This window comes from Mizuhopecten yessoensis, unplaced genomic scaffold (assembly GCF_002113885.1).
Source record: "Mizuhopecten yessoensis strain PY_sf001 unplaced genomic scaffold, ASM211388v2 scaffold1063, whole genome shotgun sequence".
NCBI lineage: Eukaryota > Metazoa > Mollusca > Bivalvia > Pectinida > Pectinidae > Mizuhopecten > Mizuhopecten yessoensis.
In genome coordinates, this window is record NW_018403859.1 from 255,323 (window position 1) to 273,434 (window position 18,112).

General features: G+C 36.7%; 1 protein-coding gene across 1 annotated transcript in view; it reads right to left on the minus strand.

Moving 5' to 3' along the window:
• Positions 1-43: 43 nt before the first annotated feature.
• The window catches only part of LOC110456921, a 37,165-nt gene continuing 19,096 nt past the window's right edge, over positions 44-18,112 (minus strand). Inside the window, exons 9-22 of the mRNA XM_021507989.1 lie at positions 17,259-18,070; positions 16,397-16,514; positions 15,133-15,315; positions 13,799-13,835; positions 11,285-11,548; positions 11,113-11,160; positions 10,364-10,545; positions 9,606-9,810; positions 8,541-8,660; positions 5,644-5,798; positions 4,242-4,358; positions 3,582-3,696; positions 2,480-2,573; positions 44-2,169 (exon numbers count right to left, since the gene is read on the minus strand). Coding sequence (XP_021363664.1) covers positions 2,037-2,169; positions 2,480-2,573; positions 3,582-3,696; positions 4,242-4,358; positions 5,644-5,798; positions 8,541-8,660; positions 9,606-9,810; positions 10,364-10,545; positions 11,113-11,160; positions 11,285-11,548; positions 13,799-13,835; positions 15,133-15,315; positions 16,397-16,514; positions 17,259-18,070 — 2,583 coding nt within the window. The 3' untranslated portion in view covers positions 44-2,036. The remainder of the gene's footprint in view (positions 2,170-2,479; positions 2,574-3,581; positions 3,697-4,241; positions 4,359-5,643; positions 5,799-8,540; positions 8,661-9,605; positions 9,811-10,363; positions 10,546-11,112; positions 11,161-11,284; positions 11,549-13,798; positions 13,836-15,132; positions 15,316-16,396; positions 16,515-17,258; positions 18,071-18,112) is intronic.

Here is an 18,112-nt window from a genome sequence, read left to right on the forward strand (position 1 = left end):
ACAAGTGGTCCCGGTGTTTTTATTTTATTTTCATTTGTATGCATAGTTCATAGCAATAACAGATCACTGTATTGTTATTGTATTGATCAGAAAACACGAATGCGATAGTTTCACGTCTCAAACATTTTATTTATTCACACGCTTCCTTCTCCTCATACAGTTATTTGCGGATGCAATTTATTGATTGATTGATTGTTTAATTGACTGGTGAGGCTCCACGTCCTTGTTCCGGTTATTAACAAGCCTATGACAAAACAGATATCGTTAAAGTTTTAATCCTGATACTTTTTAGGGGTTTCGCTAGGAATATTTGATTATTCAATATATACATTTTATTTGGAATGCCTGTTCACTCTGGCAACCCATAGAGTATTTACTGTTTAGAAGAAATTCGTCAATACTATTAACTGCATGTAGTCATTTTGACAAGAAAAATTGTTTGTATATCTAATGCTCAATCTAAGAGTATGGGAGGTAACTCTTCTTAGCTCGATTTAATTTGCGAATGACAAGGTGGTGATAGTACCGTTTAATAAAGATTTTCAGTTTCCTGTTTTTTAAATTTAATGCTTAGCCTAGATTTGGGGCGATATATCTAGTGCGATCAGCGCGATGTTTATAATAGCGTTTTATTTTGTTGTTAAAGCGAAAGAGTTTGTCCTTGTCCATTATCTATTTTTTTTATATAACCAGGGAGAAAACACTTGTTGTCTCGTACTTGATTTATGTATGCATATTATAATTAATTTTCCCCCGCTTTACTCAGTAACAACATTTTCCCGGCGCTGTTTACAATTACATTTGCAAATCCCAGGACCTTTCAGTTGTTTTCTTTTACCCACAGATGTTTATTTTGTCCGTTGGGATTTTTCAGGAGAATTTTTTTTTTTTCATTTTCATCGATTCTTCATCCAACCCCTAAATCTTTTTGATGCTGATAGTTTTAATACCCTGGTAATATGAGAGAGATATTGTTTATTTCTTACACTTGAAAACATACATAAGTGTATCCCTAATCACATGTCCACAAACTAACATGTTAACGTTACAGCACACTCGGCAGGCTTGAGGTGGTGGATAACTCTAACATACACGTACATTTGTATATACATATATACTCGTACACATGCTTAATATTATATACGTGAAAGCCTTATTTTCCATTTCAAACATTTGTAATACATATAGGATGTGTGTTCTATAAATCTGAACACTGCTGTAGTGAGAGGACTTGTATAGGCAATGCCTGATGTCTCAATCCAATTGACTCCTTTGTTTGTCAATAAAACATGCTGAAATTGAATAAAGAAAACAATCCGTAATTCAGTCAAGATTTTAATTCTTTTTTGAAGTATCATGCGTATCTTGATTTTTTGTTGGATATATGAATACAAGTGCTTGGTGGCCCCTGCTTGAACCACAAACAAAATGTCTCGTTCATTGTCCGGCAGACATGTAAATTAGCAGCGGGAATGGCAATTTCATCGTTTATTCAATCTTTAAATTTTCTATGAAAATATAATCGACATTTGTTTTTAATATTCATTACACTTCTACATATTTACACCTTCTAGAAGAATAGACTTTCATCGAAAATGCCTAGTTTATCAACATTTGTACAAACTACGTCGAGCAATTAATAAACATACATAATATTTTAAAATCACACAATCACATATTATATTTGTAAAAACATATTTGCGTATATATAATTCCGCATTTCACTGAACGAAGATTTAAGGGAAAAAAATGGTTAAGCAGAAAGGTTTCATTGAGATCACTTCGTGGTCTTACGATCTAGCACATTTAATTGTAGCAACAGTCAGACTCTATAATGACTATGTTGAGTGGTGAGTGGAAGTAGACCGTCCATGTGGTCACTTACGGGTGTTGCAGTTATCTGTTCCTGATTGCCACTTTTTTGAGAAACATCAGTCAACATAAGCAGTATCTAGGTTTAGTCGTAGTAGTAGTCAGGACCTCGATGTGTGGTTCTTTAGTGGAATACCAGAGGTAGAGGTTATCAGTCCCCCTGGTCACTGCGCGGCGTAATAATAGTAGTCGCCCTGGCTCGAACTGAAGGTGCTGCTGATTTCCTGAACGATGGCGGAGAACTTTGGCCGTGACGACTGGTTATCCTGCCAGCATTTCTTCATTAACTCATAGTGCCTGTGTTAGACATATGTACACCGTAACATTATCAACAGAGTTATGTCCCCTTATAATGTTATGTATGCTATATCGTTTTCTTAGATTGAACAATTTTACATAAATAAATACAAGGGGGAAATGTCGTAAGAAGAGGCTTATAAAAAGAATTTGTTTTTGTGTATGTTAAACTAAAGACAGACTAGTTTTATTCATATTTAGAATACAAGAAAGGATAAACAATTTGATCAACATGGAATGCTCTTGACTTTTTGTCTATATAACATCGCAAATTATATAAGTTACACGATACTTAACACGAATAACTTACATGTCAGCACAATACTCAGGACGGCTCATACGGTACCCATTGGTAACCTTGGTGGCCACGTCCATACTCCGTATCCCGGGATATGGAGTGTCACCTGTCAGGGCAAATGTCATTATAGTATATTCCACATGCATATAAGCCCTAAGTCGTTCATGGAAGATTATCTTAATGGAACTTTCGCACATACATTTTCAATTGATCATTATTTTGGGAAAGGATTATAACAAGAACGATACAACAATACGGTACTATAAATAATAAATCCCGATATCTTCGTCTCATCGGAAAAAAATGATTAACTCATTGAGCCCAAAAATCGTGATATCCTGTTATCGACAAAATTGTAGCTGTTTTACTTACATACTAAGAAAAAGAAGCAGCTATCACAGGCCTTTGTTCATTAACGAGGCTAACCGGTTTTCATAAACCAAACGGTAAACAATACGGTTATAGTGGTGTCCAGTATTATTTGACCATCGGTAGGACATATGCAGAACGAGACCTATTGGCCTTGTACCGAATCCCATACAATTTCCACATGTTAATTCCCTGCTAGTACCAAAGTGAAAAGTTTTCATTTGATGTTCTGATACTTCTTCCTACTCATGCGAGTTCAAGATCACAATTTGTGGTTAAAATGTTAACAGGATTTATTGGTAGGGATATTCTTAAACTTTCCAGATTGAAAATATTTGTTCATTAAGTATTTTTACTACACAGACTGGATATATCCCATAGGATGTATTTTACCTACATAATATACATTTTTAATATCATATATTGGTTTCAATCCTACCGAAGTATTTTCTAGATTGACATCCTTGCATATATCTATCCAGCTTTCTACTTGGACTATACATACAAAGATAGATATACCCTACTAAACATATTTGCTCTTCTTCATTCTTTATATCATCTACAGTACATTAACGTCAATATTCTACCCTAACTGAATATCACATTTTAGATATATCCAAACATTCATAGCAAGAATATTTTCTACAGATCATATTGGTATCGACAATGGTTATATTTTCCACACAAATGTTTTCTCCGTGATAAATAACACTGAATATGTTCTGCATAGCCTTAATTTACCTACCTAAACTGAATATTTCCCATATGACGATTGCATATGACCACACATCACTCTGCATTGTAGCGTCTTTCAATGACGTCATACATTCTGGAGCCATCCACTTGATTGGTACCTTTTCCTTCAATCAAATAAAGCATAGGGAGTTTTTACATTTAAACCATCAATTAAACATAGATGAATCATACAGATTTTTATCAGAAAAAGAACGACTTTGTGTACAGGTGGTGCCGTTTAGCACTAATATATATATACTAGTATATAAATAAAACAAAACACGAAGACTAGCTCTTCAGGCGATTTAAATTTATTTGTGACGTCATAAATGGGGTACACATACTTAAGACGTCAAAAAAATGACGTCATAAACAAAGTACACAAAAAGCGGACGTCTAGAAATTGCGACGTCTTAAAAAAAGATTACATGAATGTACTTGCATTAAATGCGTCAATAAAAAAAGAAACGGAGCATATTACAAATGAATACATTGTTCAATAGTAAAAGTTAAAAACATCTGATAGTAAAAATTAATCTCAAAGCACAATACTTAGTTCATCCGAACATATTAAACATACGGAATTTGTAAATTCAAAAAGTATAAGAGGTGCTCGAAATTTCCCGCATTCAAACTATACTTTATGTAAACTAGTATATATAGTACTTACCCTGCCAGTGTCAGCATCTTGTTGCTCACTTTCCTTCGTAGGTCCAAAACCCGCAACTTTCGCTTCCAGTGACGACGTCAATAAAATATTCCTGGCAGCAAGATGGCGATGAATAATCTAGAAATAATTATATTCATCATCCATATACTACTTGTTACGTGCGAAATCTACCAGAGGCATGATTACTCCATTATTTCGGGTTGTCAGAACGGGAATGCTCAAACAATTTGAGACGACTTAAAAATGATTTTTTCGATTTTTCTTCAGTCATAAACATGAACGACTTTCCATTATTAAAGGTACTTTGCGTATAAAAATAATCCCTCAACAAATCATTATCAGATCAGGAAGAAAATGTTGTGAAGAAACAAGACCTTTTAAAGTATAGATATGTAAATAGAGAGGCTAATAACAAGCAAATTAAGAACAATCTCGATAGTTTATTGTTCAAGGTAATCCTCCGCTTAAAACGTAATTGATTATATCGGATCTCGATAAGTAGAAAAATGTCGGTTGGAAGATATACATAAGTAAATGTCGACTCTTTATGAGTTGCAATAATACATGGAATTAATTAATTTATGATAAATGTTTTTTCACCTTTTTTTTCCAGTTTAGTCTTGAAAACAATTTTCTCATAGCTCGCACGTTGGATAACATATGAAGTCTTCCTGCCGTTGACTTGCAATATGATCCACCTGTTCGCGATAAGTTAATTGTTCTCACGACAAACGCTGAAAACACATTGTGATAATCTTTAATTTGCTGATGTTCAATGTGTAACTTTAAAAAAACACACATTATAAAATTCAAATGACTATTCACAAGAAATTTAGAAATCCTTAACAACGATTTGATAGCTGTTTAAACATGTCTTTCAATTGAAATATTATTTTAATTAAGTTCTAATTATGTCGTATCGATGATGTGACACAGACAAAAACACTTTACAATGTACGTTGATCTGTTTATAATCCTTTTTGATATAAAGAGTATTAACCCTACATTATCTACATTACTATAAACTATAGTAACTATTCTATAATTTCGCTGTTGTCCCATTCAGAACTTGAGGATGACCCCTGTGAAATTATTTCACTTTAGAAGGTAAGTTTGTGTTTGGTTGATGGGATATATCTTACAAATGTTTTATCATTAAAACGTATAATTGAATTTAAATTGATGTGTATTTCCATTATTAGACAGTAAAAGGTTAAGAATGTTGTTTTTTTCTCTGTGTATTATGGTATCAATAGTCGCTGCAATATAAAACTTATACAACAGTAATTACGGATTGGTGGGTTGTTTTTGTAGAAACTACATGGAAACTTGTGGTAAGGATACTAAAGTGAACAAAAGTTAACGATTCAATTGATGTTCTGTTATTAAAATCACATTATACCTGTTTGGAGGCGAGTAAATCCATTCCCTTAGCTATGTCAAAGGTCATACGATACAGGGTATCTACGACACTGTCGGTCACATTCGTTCGGTGATTCTGCAGCCACGTCCTCATTACACCTGTCTCACACAACTCCAACAGCATGAAAGGACCCACTGAGCAAAGAAGTGCTCCAGCTTAGTATGTTTTGATGTTCACAGATAAAATTGTTTAACCCAAACATAACGGTATTTCAACCAAGGTCCTGCTATTCGTTAACCAATAACTTCCGCAGTAATTCTCGTGTTACGATATGTGATTGAAGACATGCGTACAAAAAGACACTGGAAGCAGTAAATGTTAAATAACGTTTGTAACTATTGATAGCAATTATCTTCTTCAACACGTCGTCTCTATCTACCGAACGTCGAGTGCGATCATCACCTTAAATGACCCTGGTCTAACTCAATTTGTACGATGCAATGTGCATACGTGAATAAACAACAGAAAACAGTCTGAGAAGACCGCCAAGACATCAACAACTATTTGAAAGCGAAGCGGTGATTGGAAGTTGTCTGTCAGCATACTGTACAGGTGGAAATGTTCGCGTTGTGTCTCTTGAAACTGTCGGTGGTGTGTCTCTTTAAGCTGTTGGCGGTGTGGGGATTTAAACTGTTGGCGGTCTGGGGATTACAAATATTGGCGGTGTGGGGATTGGAACTGCTTGCAGTATAGGGATTAAAACTGTTAGCAGTCTGGGGATTGAAACTGTTGGCGGCGTTGGGATTTAAACTGTTGGCGGGGTGAGGATTGAAACTGTTGGCGGTGTGGTTATTTAAACTGTTGGCGGTGTTGGGCCTTAATGTGTTGGCGGTCTTGGGATTTAAACTACTGGTGGGTTGAGGATTGAAATTGTTGGCGGTGTGGGACTGTAAACTGTTGGCGATGTTGGGATTGAAACTGCTGGCGGTGTGGGAATTTAAACTGTTGGCGGTCTGGGGATTTGAACTGTTGGCGGTGTGGGACTGTAAACTGTTGGCGGTGTGGGACAGTAAACTGTTGGTGGTGTGGGACTGTAAACTACTGACGGTGTGGGGATTTAACCTGTTGGCGGTCTGGGGATTTAAACTGTTGGCGGTTTGAGGATTGAAATTGTTGGCGGTGGGGGACTGTAAACTGTTGACGGTGTGGGGATTTAACCTGTTGGCGGTCTGGGGATTTAAACTGTTGGCGTTCTGGGGATTTGAACTGTTGTCGGTGTGGGACTGTAAACTGTTGGCTATGTTGGGATTGAATCTGCTGGCGGTGTGGGAATTTACACTGTTGGCGGTCTGGGGATTTAAACTGTTGGCGGGTTGAGAATTGAAATTGTTGGCGGTGGGGGACTGTAAACTGGTGACGGTGAGGACCTGTAGAATGTTGGCGGTGTGGGCCTGTAAACTGTTGGCGGTGAGGACCTGTAGAATGGTGGCGGTGAGGACCTGTAAAATGTTGGCGGTGTGGGCCTGTAGAATGTTGGCGGTGCGGACCTGTAAACTGTTGGCGGGGTGGGACTGTGAACTGTTGGCGGTGTGGGTCTGTAAACTGTTGGCGGGGTTGGGATTGAAACTGCTGGCGATGTGGGAATTTAAACTGTTGGCGGTCGGGGGATTTGAACTGTTGGCTGTGTGAGGATTGAAATTGTTGGCGGTGTCGGACTGTAAACTGTTGGCTATGTTGGGATTGAATCTGCTGGCGGTGTGGGAATTTACACTGTTGGCGGTCTGGGGATTTAAACTGTTGGCGTTCTGGGGATTTGAACTGTTGGTGGTGTGGGACTGTATACTGTTGGCGGTGGGGGACTGTAAACTGTTGACGGTGACGACCTGTAGAATGTTGGCGGTGCGGACCTGTAAACTGTTGGCGGTGCGGGACTGTAAACTGTTGGCGGGGTGAGGATTGAAACTGTTGGCGGTGTGGGACTGTAAACTGTTGGCGGTGGGGGACTGTAAACTGTTGACGGTGAGGACCTGTAGAATGTTGGCGGTGAGGACCTGTAAACTGTTGGCGGTGTGGGACTGTAAACTGTTGGTGGTGTCGGACTGTAAACTGTTGGCGGTGTGGGTCTGTAAAATGTTGGCGGTGAGGACCTGTAAACTGTTTGCGGTGTGGGACTGTAAACTGTTGGTGGTGTGGGACTGTAAACTATTGGTGGTGTGGGACTGTAAACTGTTGGCGGTGTGGGACTGTAAACTGTAGGTGGTGTGGGACTGTAAACTGTTGGTGGTGTGGGACTGTAAACTGTTGGTGTTGTGGGACTGTAAACTGTTGGCGGTGTGGGTCTGTAAACTGTTGGCTGTGTGGGACTGTACATTTTTCGCGTTGGCAATGGTTCTGAAATCTAGACGTTCTACAAAAAGCGAAAATTTCTACATCGCGTAAATATCCACTTTTACAGAATGTACAAATGTAGCTGCGTAGAATGAACAGACTGGCCATGATAAATGGTTGATGATTGATTCTGACCGTTGCAATTGTCATTATGAATGCCAACTAGAAATGTCGCTTTATATGAATGGCAACTGTAAGCACATTAGAACATACAGTTATCAATCATTTTAATCTAATAAAAACAAAGCTTGTCCAGAAAGAAAAGATAAGTCAAATATGGGTATTAAGCCTATATGTTTGTTTATTAAAGGAACAGCCACATTCCAAGGAGGACTAGTGGAGTCCCACGTTACAATTATTACCTAACAATTATAACGACGTCCACAATGGTATTCATAGTTGTTATGACTGTTATCTGAATTTTATGAAGATATAAAGTGGCAATGCTATACGATAGTAAATATGATCATATAGACATATACCACCAGTTTGATAACGTCATTCAAACTCTCGTACCTGTATGCAGAATTGATTTTACAAGAACTTACGTGGTTTGTTGTCAATGATAGCCCCAAGGAATTGAATAACGTTGGTATGGGAACCAACCTTTGTGGCGAAGAAGTTTATCTTAGCATTCATTACCAACTCGTCTATTTCGGTATGTGACTCTGGAACATAAAATTGAAAATCAGTATGCATCTAAAAACAATTAACGAAGCGTTCTTCAAAATTTAAAAAAAGTGCAGTTATGTAAGATATTATTCTTTTAGTGTATTATATATTATGTTCTGCTTTAATTATGTCTCTGCTTCAGTACTATTTCAGTACAGGTTCATGGACTTCTTCCAGTTAAACACTTTTATCTGGGCCGTAACTTTAAAACCGTTTAAGATATCTTGATGAAACCTGCATTATACCTGCATCAGCAACCGAAGATGTGCACTGCTATGTCAAAGGGTCACTGCGACCTTGATCTTAACGTCAAAGGTCATGTTAATGTATATTTCTTTTAAGAAACATCTAGTCTGAGCCGTTAATTTTGAATCGTTGAGATATCTTGATGAATCTTGTAGTACATACACATCATCCACAGACAAAGTGCAGTGCAGTTCACTGCCATAAGTCCACTCTGTCCTTCAACTAAACGTCAAAGGTAAAATATATGCCAACGTTTCAGGAACATCTAGGCCGTAACTTATAAACCGTTAAATATACCAAGAAGAAACTTCCCATATACCCGTGTCACTAACAAACGACGTGCTAACAAGGGGAATCATGTGCTTTTGTTCACAAAAGCAAACCTGTAGTTTTAAATGAAGGTCTACTGTGTTTAGATGCAGGGCTCATGACTTCCATATAAGGTATGTCCTTACGTATGAAATAATGAGGACGTGGTGCCTTTTAACATAATTGCTAAGCAATGACACAGCGACAATTTCCGTTTCTTTATTTAGAGGACAGTGGCTTCATGTCAAAAGTATCTTGTTACATGTGTGACTTTTAAACGCTTCACGTTTATTGAAAAAACTTTCATACACGAGGATAATAGACAAATTCAATCCTGCTTAGATCTTCTCACAAGATGAAGTTGCCCACTGACGATTCCTGCTTACCTTTTAACACTTTGGCGACGACGATTTTTCTTTTGTTCCTTTTGGAGTTTTGTGAAGCTTTGAAAACGTCAGCAAACCGTCCTGAAATCATCTTTTCAACTAGAGACACTTCAGCGTGATGAACCTCCCACGGCTGGTTCTCATTAAATACCATTTGACCATACATATACACATCCTCATCACCGACATCCGAATAGGCCAGGTTCTAATGGAAGCCAATGTGCATGATTTTATTCTTTTTGGAACTATCCTAAATATTTGAGTAAAGATAATAAAGTAATTACTGAACTATTGTTCAAACTTTGTGTTGCCCTTGTGTGCTTGGACCACATAATGGCTGTCAAAAGCACCATGTTTAGACAATATTCTTGTATGTTATTCTGTATAAAATTAATAAAGGTTGGGAAAATTAATGCATGTTGGCTTTTTTTGTCAAATATCTCAAATGATATTACGGCGTCAAACTAACATCTATAGATCAGATAGGTAAACACACATGAGAGGAGTTCGGGATAACGTTACAATAGCTATACAGCTATTGTTTGTATTTTAACATATACGACGATACATAAAACTTCAGGTATCTCATAACATTTTATACACGGTCACACTGTAAGTATATCATCAAATCTACGAAAGTTATAAACACCTAAAAAAACATATACGTAAACAAACCTAATGTATAAGCGAAAAAACGTATAATATCAAAGTCTTATAATAACACTTTGTAGAACATTATCATTCAGGTTTTTATTTACCGCAAATGACTTTCGTTCTTGATGCTTGTTGACCTCTCTCGAGTTGGTGTAGGTATTAGATCGCCGACGCCTGGTTATCCGCCGCTGTATTGGACCGTAGATTGATTCCTTGTAGCGATTGAGCTTGCCTGTCCTCCAGAGCACTATACCAGCTATTAGTAAGCCCACAAGGATCAGCATAACTGTGGAAATCATTGTAGAATAATTGTTTAATAATAGCACACAGGGCAAAAGACTTCGATGTTTCTAGAAAAGATGTTTCTATGATTAATCAAAAAGGAAGTTATCAAATTGAATAAAATGCTTCTTAATTTTTTTCTTTTAGGACAAGTTCATAATTTCTAAAACATTTTTAGTCTGCTGACCACAGTACATTACTAAGCTACATTTCCCTACAAGACTATCACTTAATTAGTAATGTTTTGTTATGTTTTAACTCTAGCTCAGTGTTGTTACCGGTGGACTATGCATCCCCTTAAGTTAAATGGATCTAGTAAATCCATTAGTATTATTTATGGAAATTTTATCAAAGACTATATATAGCTTCCATCTTTAAACAAAGCTACATATACAGGTAATAGTACGGAACCATCACCGATCCTTGTCCTATTCTTCTTTCACTTGCTTTTTTTATCTCAAACATTTTCGACTAAATCAATGTTTTAATCGGTGATGATATGTTATAATAAGTTTGTACATGACCCAGTGCATTATATTTTATATTTACCGTTCCTGTCGTAGTTACATACCTATAGTGATTGCTGATATAACGCCCGCTGATAAACCTTCATATTCTCCTAAAAATAAAGGAATAAATATCAACAAATGCTAAATACATGTACTCAAATCGTTATCTTAAAAAACGCCATCACGAGACAATCACTGTGATAGCTACTATTTCCTGGAAAGGTTTATATCTACCTGTCATGAAAGTAATTTGTACGGGGTCACTTTTTTCATTGCCGTACTCAACGACAAACTTGGCGGTGTACGTAGTCTCCGGATCCAGGTTCCCAAGCGTGTAGTATTCCGAGTCCTTGTGTACGTGCATTGTCCGTGTCTGTCCAGACTCATTATACATCAGTAGTATATCTGTTCGGTCGTAACAGCTCGGTCCCTGGTGCCACTGGAAGTTCGCGCTGCTGGATGTTTTTCCGGAAACCACAAGGTCCATCGGTCCGTAATCTGAATATATACAAATTAAATATATCATTTCTTTAAATTACAGTAGTGACTAGCGACCATATCTTCATATTCTGTTCTTGCATTATGATCATAAAATTAATATCGATTTTATTTTTACATACAGTGGAGATCTACAGAAAAAATATCTAAGTGTCCACGCCATTCATTATACTTTAAGGCAATGAGGTGAATGAAATCAAACACGAGTATGTGAAGATCATTTAGGGTATAGTCTATATCCTTTACTCTGCGGACATATCTTATTGCTTAGACTTTCGCATATTGACACAGAACGGAGGAAAACACATATTTCTGAAAGTTTAATTACGTCATAGGTATGTTGATATAAACAAATTTGAGCATCAGTACTATTCGAGAGCTTAAACATGAGTTGGGGTAAACACATATCATACTTCTTTATTTATTTCACAGCAATTATGAAGGTTTTCCATCTAATATTAACCACATTTGTTGGCCGGGTTGTATGCGCTTTAAGGATCATGCTGTGTGAGAAACCGTAGTACCGGAAGAAACCCACGTGGTTTGGCAGGTGACCCAATACCTTTCCATATATGATCGGGAATCAAGTAGAGACATATTGGTGAAAGGCGCGAACTCTATCCATTGAACCACATAAGGATTATTCAGTGCCACAATGCAACTGTTACACTGATTAAATACTGTTAAGGTAGGTAGCAAGAATTTCGGATAATTGCTTGGTTTATCAAGTAGATAAAACGCGTTAAAAGTTGTTTATAAAAGGATGATTTTGGGATTTTGGGATTCAATATAAACGAGGCAAGTTAATAGCATTAACACTGATCGTTGTTAGAAATGATTGTAATATATAAGGAATGACTACATTGTGGAAAATGTATATGTATGGTTTCTTTCGTTATCAAGTAAAACCAAGTTATTTCTATAAGCAGAGCTAAAAATGTAAGTGTTCCAAGACCAAGAATAAGTTATAGGATATGCAGACAACTGGGTTGAACGGCTGCTGCTTTCATCAGATATCTTGATGTCCATTTAATTGATAGCATCCCCTGTTAAATCGCTCTGGCGAGTTAGCATCTCGTGATTTGTTTGCACCTCCCACTATGTTAACAGACCTACACGGTACTGTGCTTACTATCTTTACATGAAATAAAGCTATACCATAGCTTTCATCTTTTAGTTTAAACTTTATTTTATTGATGTTTAATTACAATAGTACATGGTTATAAATACAGAAAAGGATCCAGAAACAAGTACAAAGTACTTATGTAAATCCGTCTCCTTGTAGACATAACAGCAGCTATGGATCAGTACTGACAATAGTATAATTCATATAAATAAATATAAATATATATAAAGTATAACATGTGCAGGGAAAAGAAAGAGAAAGGGTGCAAGGATTTATAGTGGGATGGGGGACGATGTTTGATGGGGAAGCGATGGGCATCAAAACTGCATTGAGAGAACAAACGCTGATTGCATGAATACAAACCACAACAAACATGATTACTGATATGAATGAAGTAAAAGTTTCTTTAAAAACGTCTAGACTGAATGATGAAGTTTTGAACACAGTCAAAAATAATTTCGTTTAAGTTAATTGGTAGTTCGGGTCTACCATAAAGTAAAAAGCTTACATTATAGTTAGGAGGTAGGCGACTAAAACATTGGATTCTCAGCTGCTGGTAGTTAGGACAGTGGAGGAGGAAATGTTCTGTAGTTTCAGTAGACAAATTACATGAGCACATGGGACTATCAACTAAATTTCGTGCAAACAGGTGAGTGTTTAAGGAGCTGCAGTTCATCCTAAGTCGTGCATGATGGATCTGACCTTGTCTGCTTCTGCAGTAGTAATAGTGCTGAGGAACAGAGAGAGTGTCGGCATTAAGAATTTTTTTGAGGTTAGTAATTGAGGGATTGTATTTTACGTTATCTGGTAGTGCATTCCATAAATCAATAGAAGAGGGGAGGAAAGAGTCTTTATATAGATTAGTTCGACAGTTGACTTGACAGAAGTTGTTAGCCCTTCTTGTATTGTAAGTATGTATATTTGAATGGCGAGCAGGTAGAATGTTAGCAAGATAAGAAGGGCACTGACCATGAACAATCTTATGAAATTGGATTAATTTGTGTTTTCTCCTTCGGACAATAAGGGGGTCCCAACCAGATTCTGCATATAGTCTGTCGTGACTTATGAGCTTTCATCTTTTCTAATACAGTATGTACATACACTCATCAGTCAACAATATTCACACTCCTCTATACCATCAAACGAAGGCAAATGCTTAATCTGAAAAATAAGTAAATACAACTCTGTTAGCAAATTGTGTAATGTTAATATAGACCAAAACGATGTTTCCTTTGACAATATAGATATTATCTTCATTTATGTGTGAGAGTGACGTGACATCCTTTGAGTACAACATTTAAATACATTTAATCACACTGTTGCATTAAATTTTCATTATAGATGCTTAAGATCGCGTTGGGACTTCATATCGTTGTTTGACAGGTAAAGCGCAGACTGGGTGCATTTTTGTTTACGAAATTGGTCTTAGATGCAAAACAATGCCTCCACACTAGCGTGTCATAATCTCAAATGATGAGGGACTTATCATACCCCTCGCTTTATATCAAAGCGGCATATCTAATGTTTTACATGTGCAGTATGCATTATATCTAAGGAATATTTGATCTCCAGCTTCCGCAAGAATAACAACTGTTTCATGTATCTTCACAGCATTCGTTTACTTGTGACGGCGTAATTTAAGCACACAATACATATAAAGAACAAAAGAGTAAATCTCCTTTGAAGGGAAGCTTCAAATTTGTTATTGCATACATGAACACTTTGCTTTCTTTTTTAAAAGATAAATCTTGTTGAATAAAGACATTATCTTATAATTTGTAGTTGAAGTGCTGATTTGGGAACACGCTGAGTGTTTATGTAAAATCATTCCTAATTAATGATAGGCATAGATAAATGAAGAAGAGTGATCGTCGTTATACTGATCAAGGAATGCTGACGTTAAACAATAATGTCACCCTTTTGACTTTTATACTGAAGGACGAGCAAAGGCTGTAGTTTTAGTTCACTTTGCATGGACGAGAGAGGCAGCTAAATATTTCTCCCGTAACCACAAACGACTTCATTGTTCCCGACTCATTGAATAAACCTGCCAGGAGTTGCTAAACATTGGTTGGTGGGTAAGACCCTAGACGTTATTTCATTGCTCGTTCAGAAACAGGAGTATTGTATGCCCGGGAGAAACATATGGTTTCTATATAACTGTTTAATATCTGAACGGTGTGGGAGAAAACTGTTCCCTCGTTTCGTAATGGTTAATGTTTTTCTACATATTTTGTAATAGACAGTTGATAAACACCGTGCCTAATACAATTCGAAAATGATTTTACACAAGTTAGAAAAACATTATAACCAATTATCGCTCGTTGGGGAATCTCTTTTTCCAGGTAGTATTGTGACGCAAAAACCGACAGACGACATTGGCATAGGCATTATGTATATTAACCATTATACGGGTTAAGAGACAGACGAGGTAAGAAGAATCGTTATGTTAAGTTACCTGCAAACGAACGGATGAATAGAGCATTGCCAGGTTGAAAACGTCAATGTGAATATCAATGACCTGTGTCTCCAGCTTATCTTTGGGTACCATCAGCCAGCAGTTGTTTATCTCAAACTGGTGGAGGTAATAGAAACAGCCTCCTGCTGGACTGCATTCTCCCTCAAGTTTAGATGGCTTTCTCTGTCATTAAACAGACACAGGTGAAATAGAAACCTATGCTCGGGTGTAAGTAAGACAAATATCTTCAATAAGATTGCTTATGTTACCAATAAATACATATTGGTGGAATTGCCATTAACACTCAGAAGTAAGACAAAATATTTCCATTATAAGTTCATATTTTTAGAACATGCGCTTTTACCAAAACAAGCTTAAAACCATCTAAAATATTATCACAATAAATTTTAAATTTACTTTGTTTTTCATTTCAGGCGGTTTAATAACAAATGTATTGTATATGTGTTAATGTCATTGTGTGTAGGCTTTACAAAATGTTTGATGTCTTGACACATGCGTTGATATTTATGATCAAACATTACTCAAAAAACACGTAGCTTATACATTTCCAAACAAAACCCTATATAAACAATTGGATCAGGCAAATTGTGGTGCTTGCTCTTGTCGCGCATAAACCGAGAATATTGTAAGATACAAACATTACATTACGTCATGCATTTTTTGTGCAGAAAGATATTCTGCATTGACGCTAAAGATACTTTAATATAACAAACATTAGTGAAACGTTATATTTAGATCGCCACTATTTATGAATTCTAGGTGTTAATATGGGTATATTTTTTCTATATCACATCAATTAAATGCCCTCTGTAAAGACTTCGTTAACACCCAAGGCGTTTGTTTAAACGACTAGATTAAATATCCAAACTTTTGAGGGTTTCTGAGGAATTAAGTCAATTAGTTTATATTCAATCTTACTGACGGTAACAAATAGGCAAGTTGTATATACAGTATCGTTATAAATATAGTTTAACCTGATAGGCGACTTTACCTCTGTTATTGGTGGTTTAATAATGATCCTGTTTACAAATGGTAACCTGATAGGCGAATTTACCTCTGTTATTGGTGGTTAAATAAAGATCCTGGATACAAATGGTAACCTGATAGGAGACTTTACCTCTGTTATTGGTGGTTTAATAATGATCCTGGTTACAAATGGTAAACTGATAGGCGACTTTACCTCTGTTATTGGTGGTTAAATAAAGATCCTGGTTACAAATGGTAACCTGATAGGCGACTTTACCTCTGTTCGGTTCCCTTGTGATTGTCCCTCATGAAAAATCTCTTCGGAATCGTTTGTCTTGATCTTCCATTTAAACATGGTAATCCCACTCTGCCCATCGTATGCCAAGAATCGGACACTGTAGAAGAATCAATCATCAGTAACGTTAGAGACATTAAAACATATTCATTACATATTGACCAGTAAAATACCAAAACAATATCAGTGTGATAAACAGTTTACTGCATTTAGGATATAAAGACGGTATATCTTTATTTGTGAAGAAATAAGGTGCGATATCGATTTGATATTAACCATTGAAAATGTTTATTTTTTTTTATCTTACTGCATCTCGAGCTGCAAATGTCTGTTCGGCTGCAGATAAAGTGATAGTAAAATAAGATATTTGTGTTCATCTTTAGTACATCTTACGATAAGTTATCACCACAACAACGTAATTGATAACGTTTTTTTGTTTGCAAAACATATCAGATAATCGCAGAAAACCAAGAATAGCGTTGAGTAGCGTATTGAAAAATGGTATAGACTCTTGCTGTCAAGCTTGACGTCATTAGAACCCGGCGTCAAATAATACTTATATTTGTATTACTAAAAATGCAATAAATAGAAACTCCAATGGTTTTCCGGTTAAGGTTTAATTTCTTTTTCGTTTTACACCTTATACATTTCACTCGTATGGCAGATTGTACCAATATTTTACTGATGCGTCGCACTCGTAATACTATATCGTTATTCTGAACTACTCCTGAAATATGTATGTTATTCTATAGGAAACAATTAAATATAATCTGTATGTACAGTAAGATTGTCTGGTAGTACACCATAACTAAAAACGTTGTCTGAAAGAAAATTTACAACTCACCCACTTGAGAACGGAAATGATCCATTTTTAACATTCGGGTCCAATTTAGGTTCTTCCATATGAGGTAATGTTGAGTCAACATTCATGAATATTGACTGCGTGGCACTGTTCCCCATCACATCAAAGGCCTTTACTGATATCTGTATTGTTTCGCCGTCCAAACGTGAAATGTTCAGGGTCGCCTTCTCGTCCAGAAAGCCAGCCACATTTGTCCAAGGTCGAAGCCCCCCATGACCTTTGAGATTATGAGTTATTTGTACTTTGGTTATTCCATTTTTGTTAGCTATTTTCTTAAGTGTACGTTTTCCTTCGTGATCATCCAAGACTGAGGACACGTTCTTATGTCGGAAGTGCATTATTGTCTGCGGTTTGAATGTTGCAATAGTATTCAGCAGATTTAATTTTTTATGATTTTTATTTTCGAAAACACCTTGCCAGTTAATCACTACTTGTCTGTCTAGGTTATCTATCCAGATACTGTTTGCAGGTCCTACAGCGCCCTCTACCGTTATAGGATTGGCTGTCATGGTGACGTTAGATTCGTTATCAAACAGCAGCGTCCTTCGGCTGTACTTGGTGTTGTTAGCTTTATCTCCTACCTCCAACAGAACGGAATACATTCCAGGAGAAGGTGGTAGGTATGTCGGGTTCGAGGTATTAGTCAAATTGGTCAAGTAGTAGATAGGGCTGGTGGGATTGACCTCGGTCAGGTCGCCTGTCCTGTCTGGTTTTAAAGGATATACCTGTACAGTGTAGATGTGGATACCCGATAAAGTGTCGTTCCAACCGTCCCACGATATGGTTACAGGTCCCTATAAGTTTAATTGTCGAAATTTTATTATAAGTAGTGTATA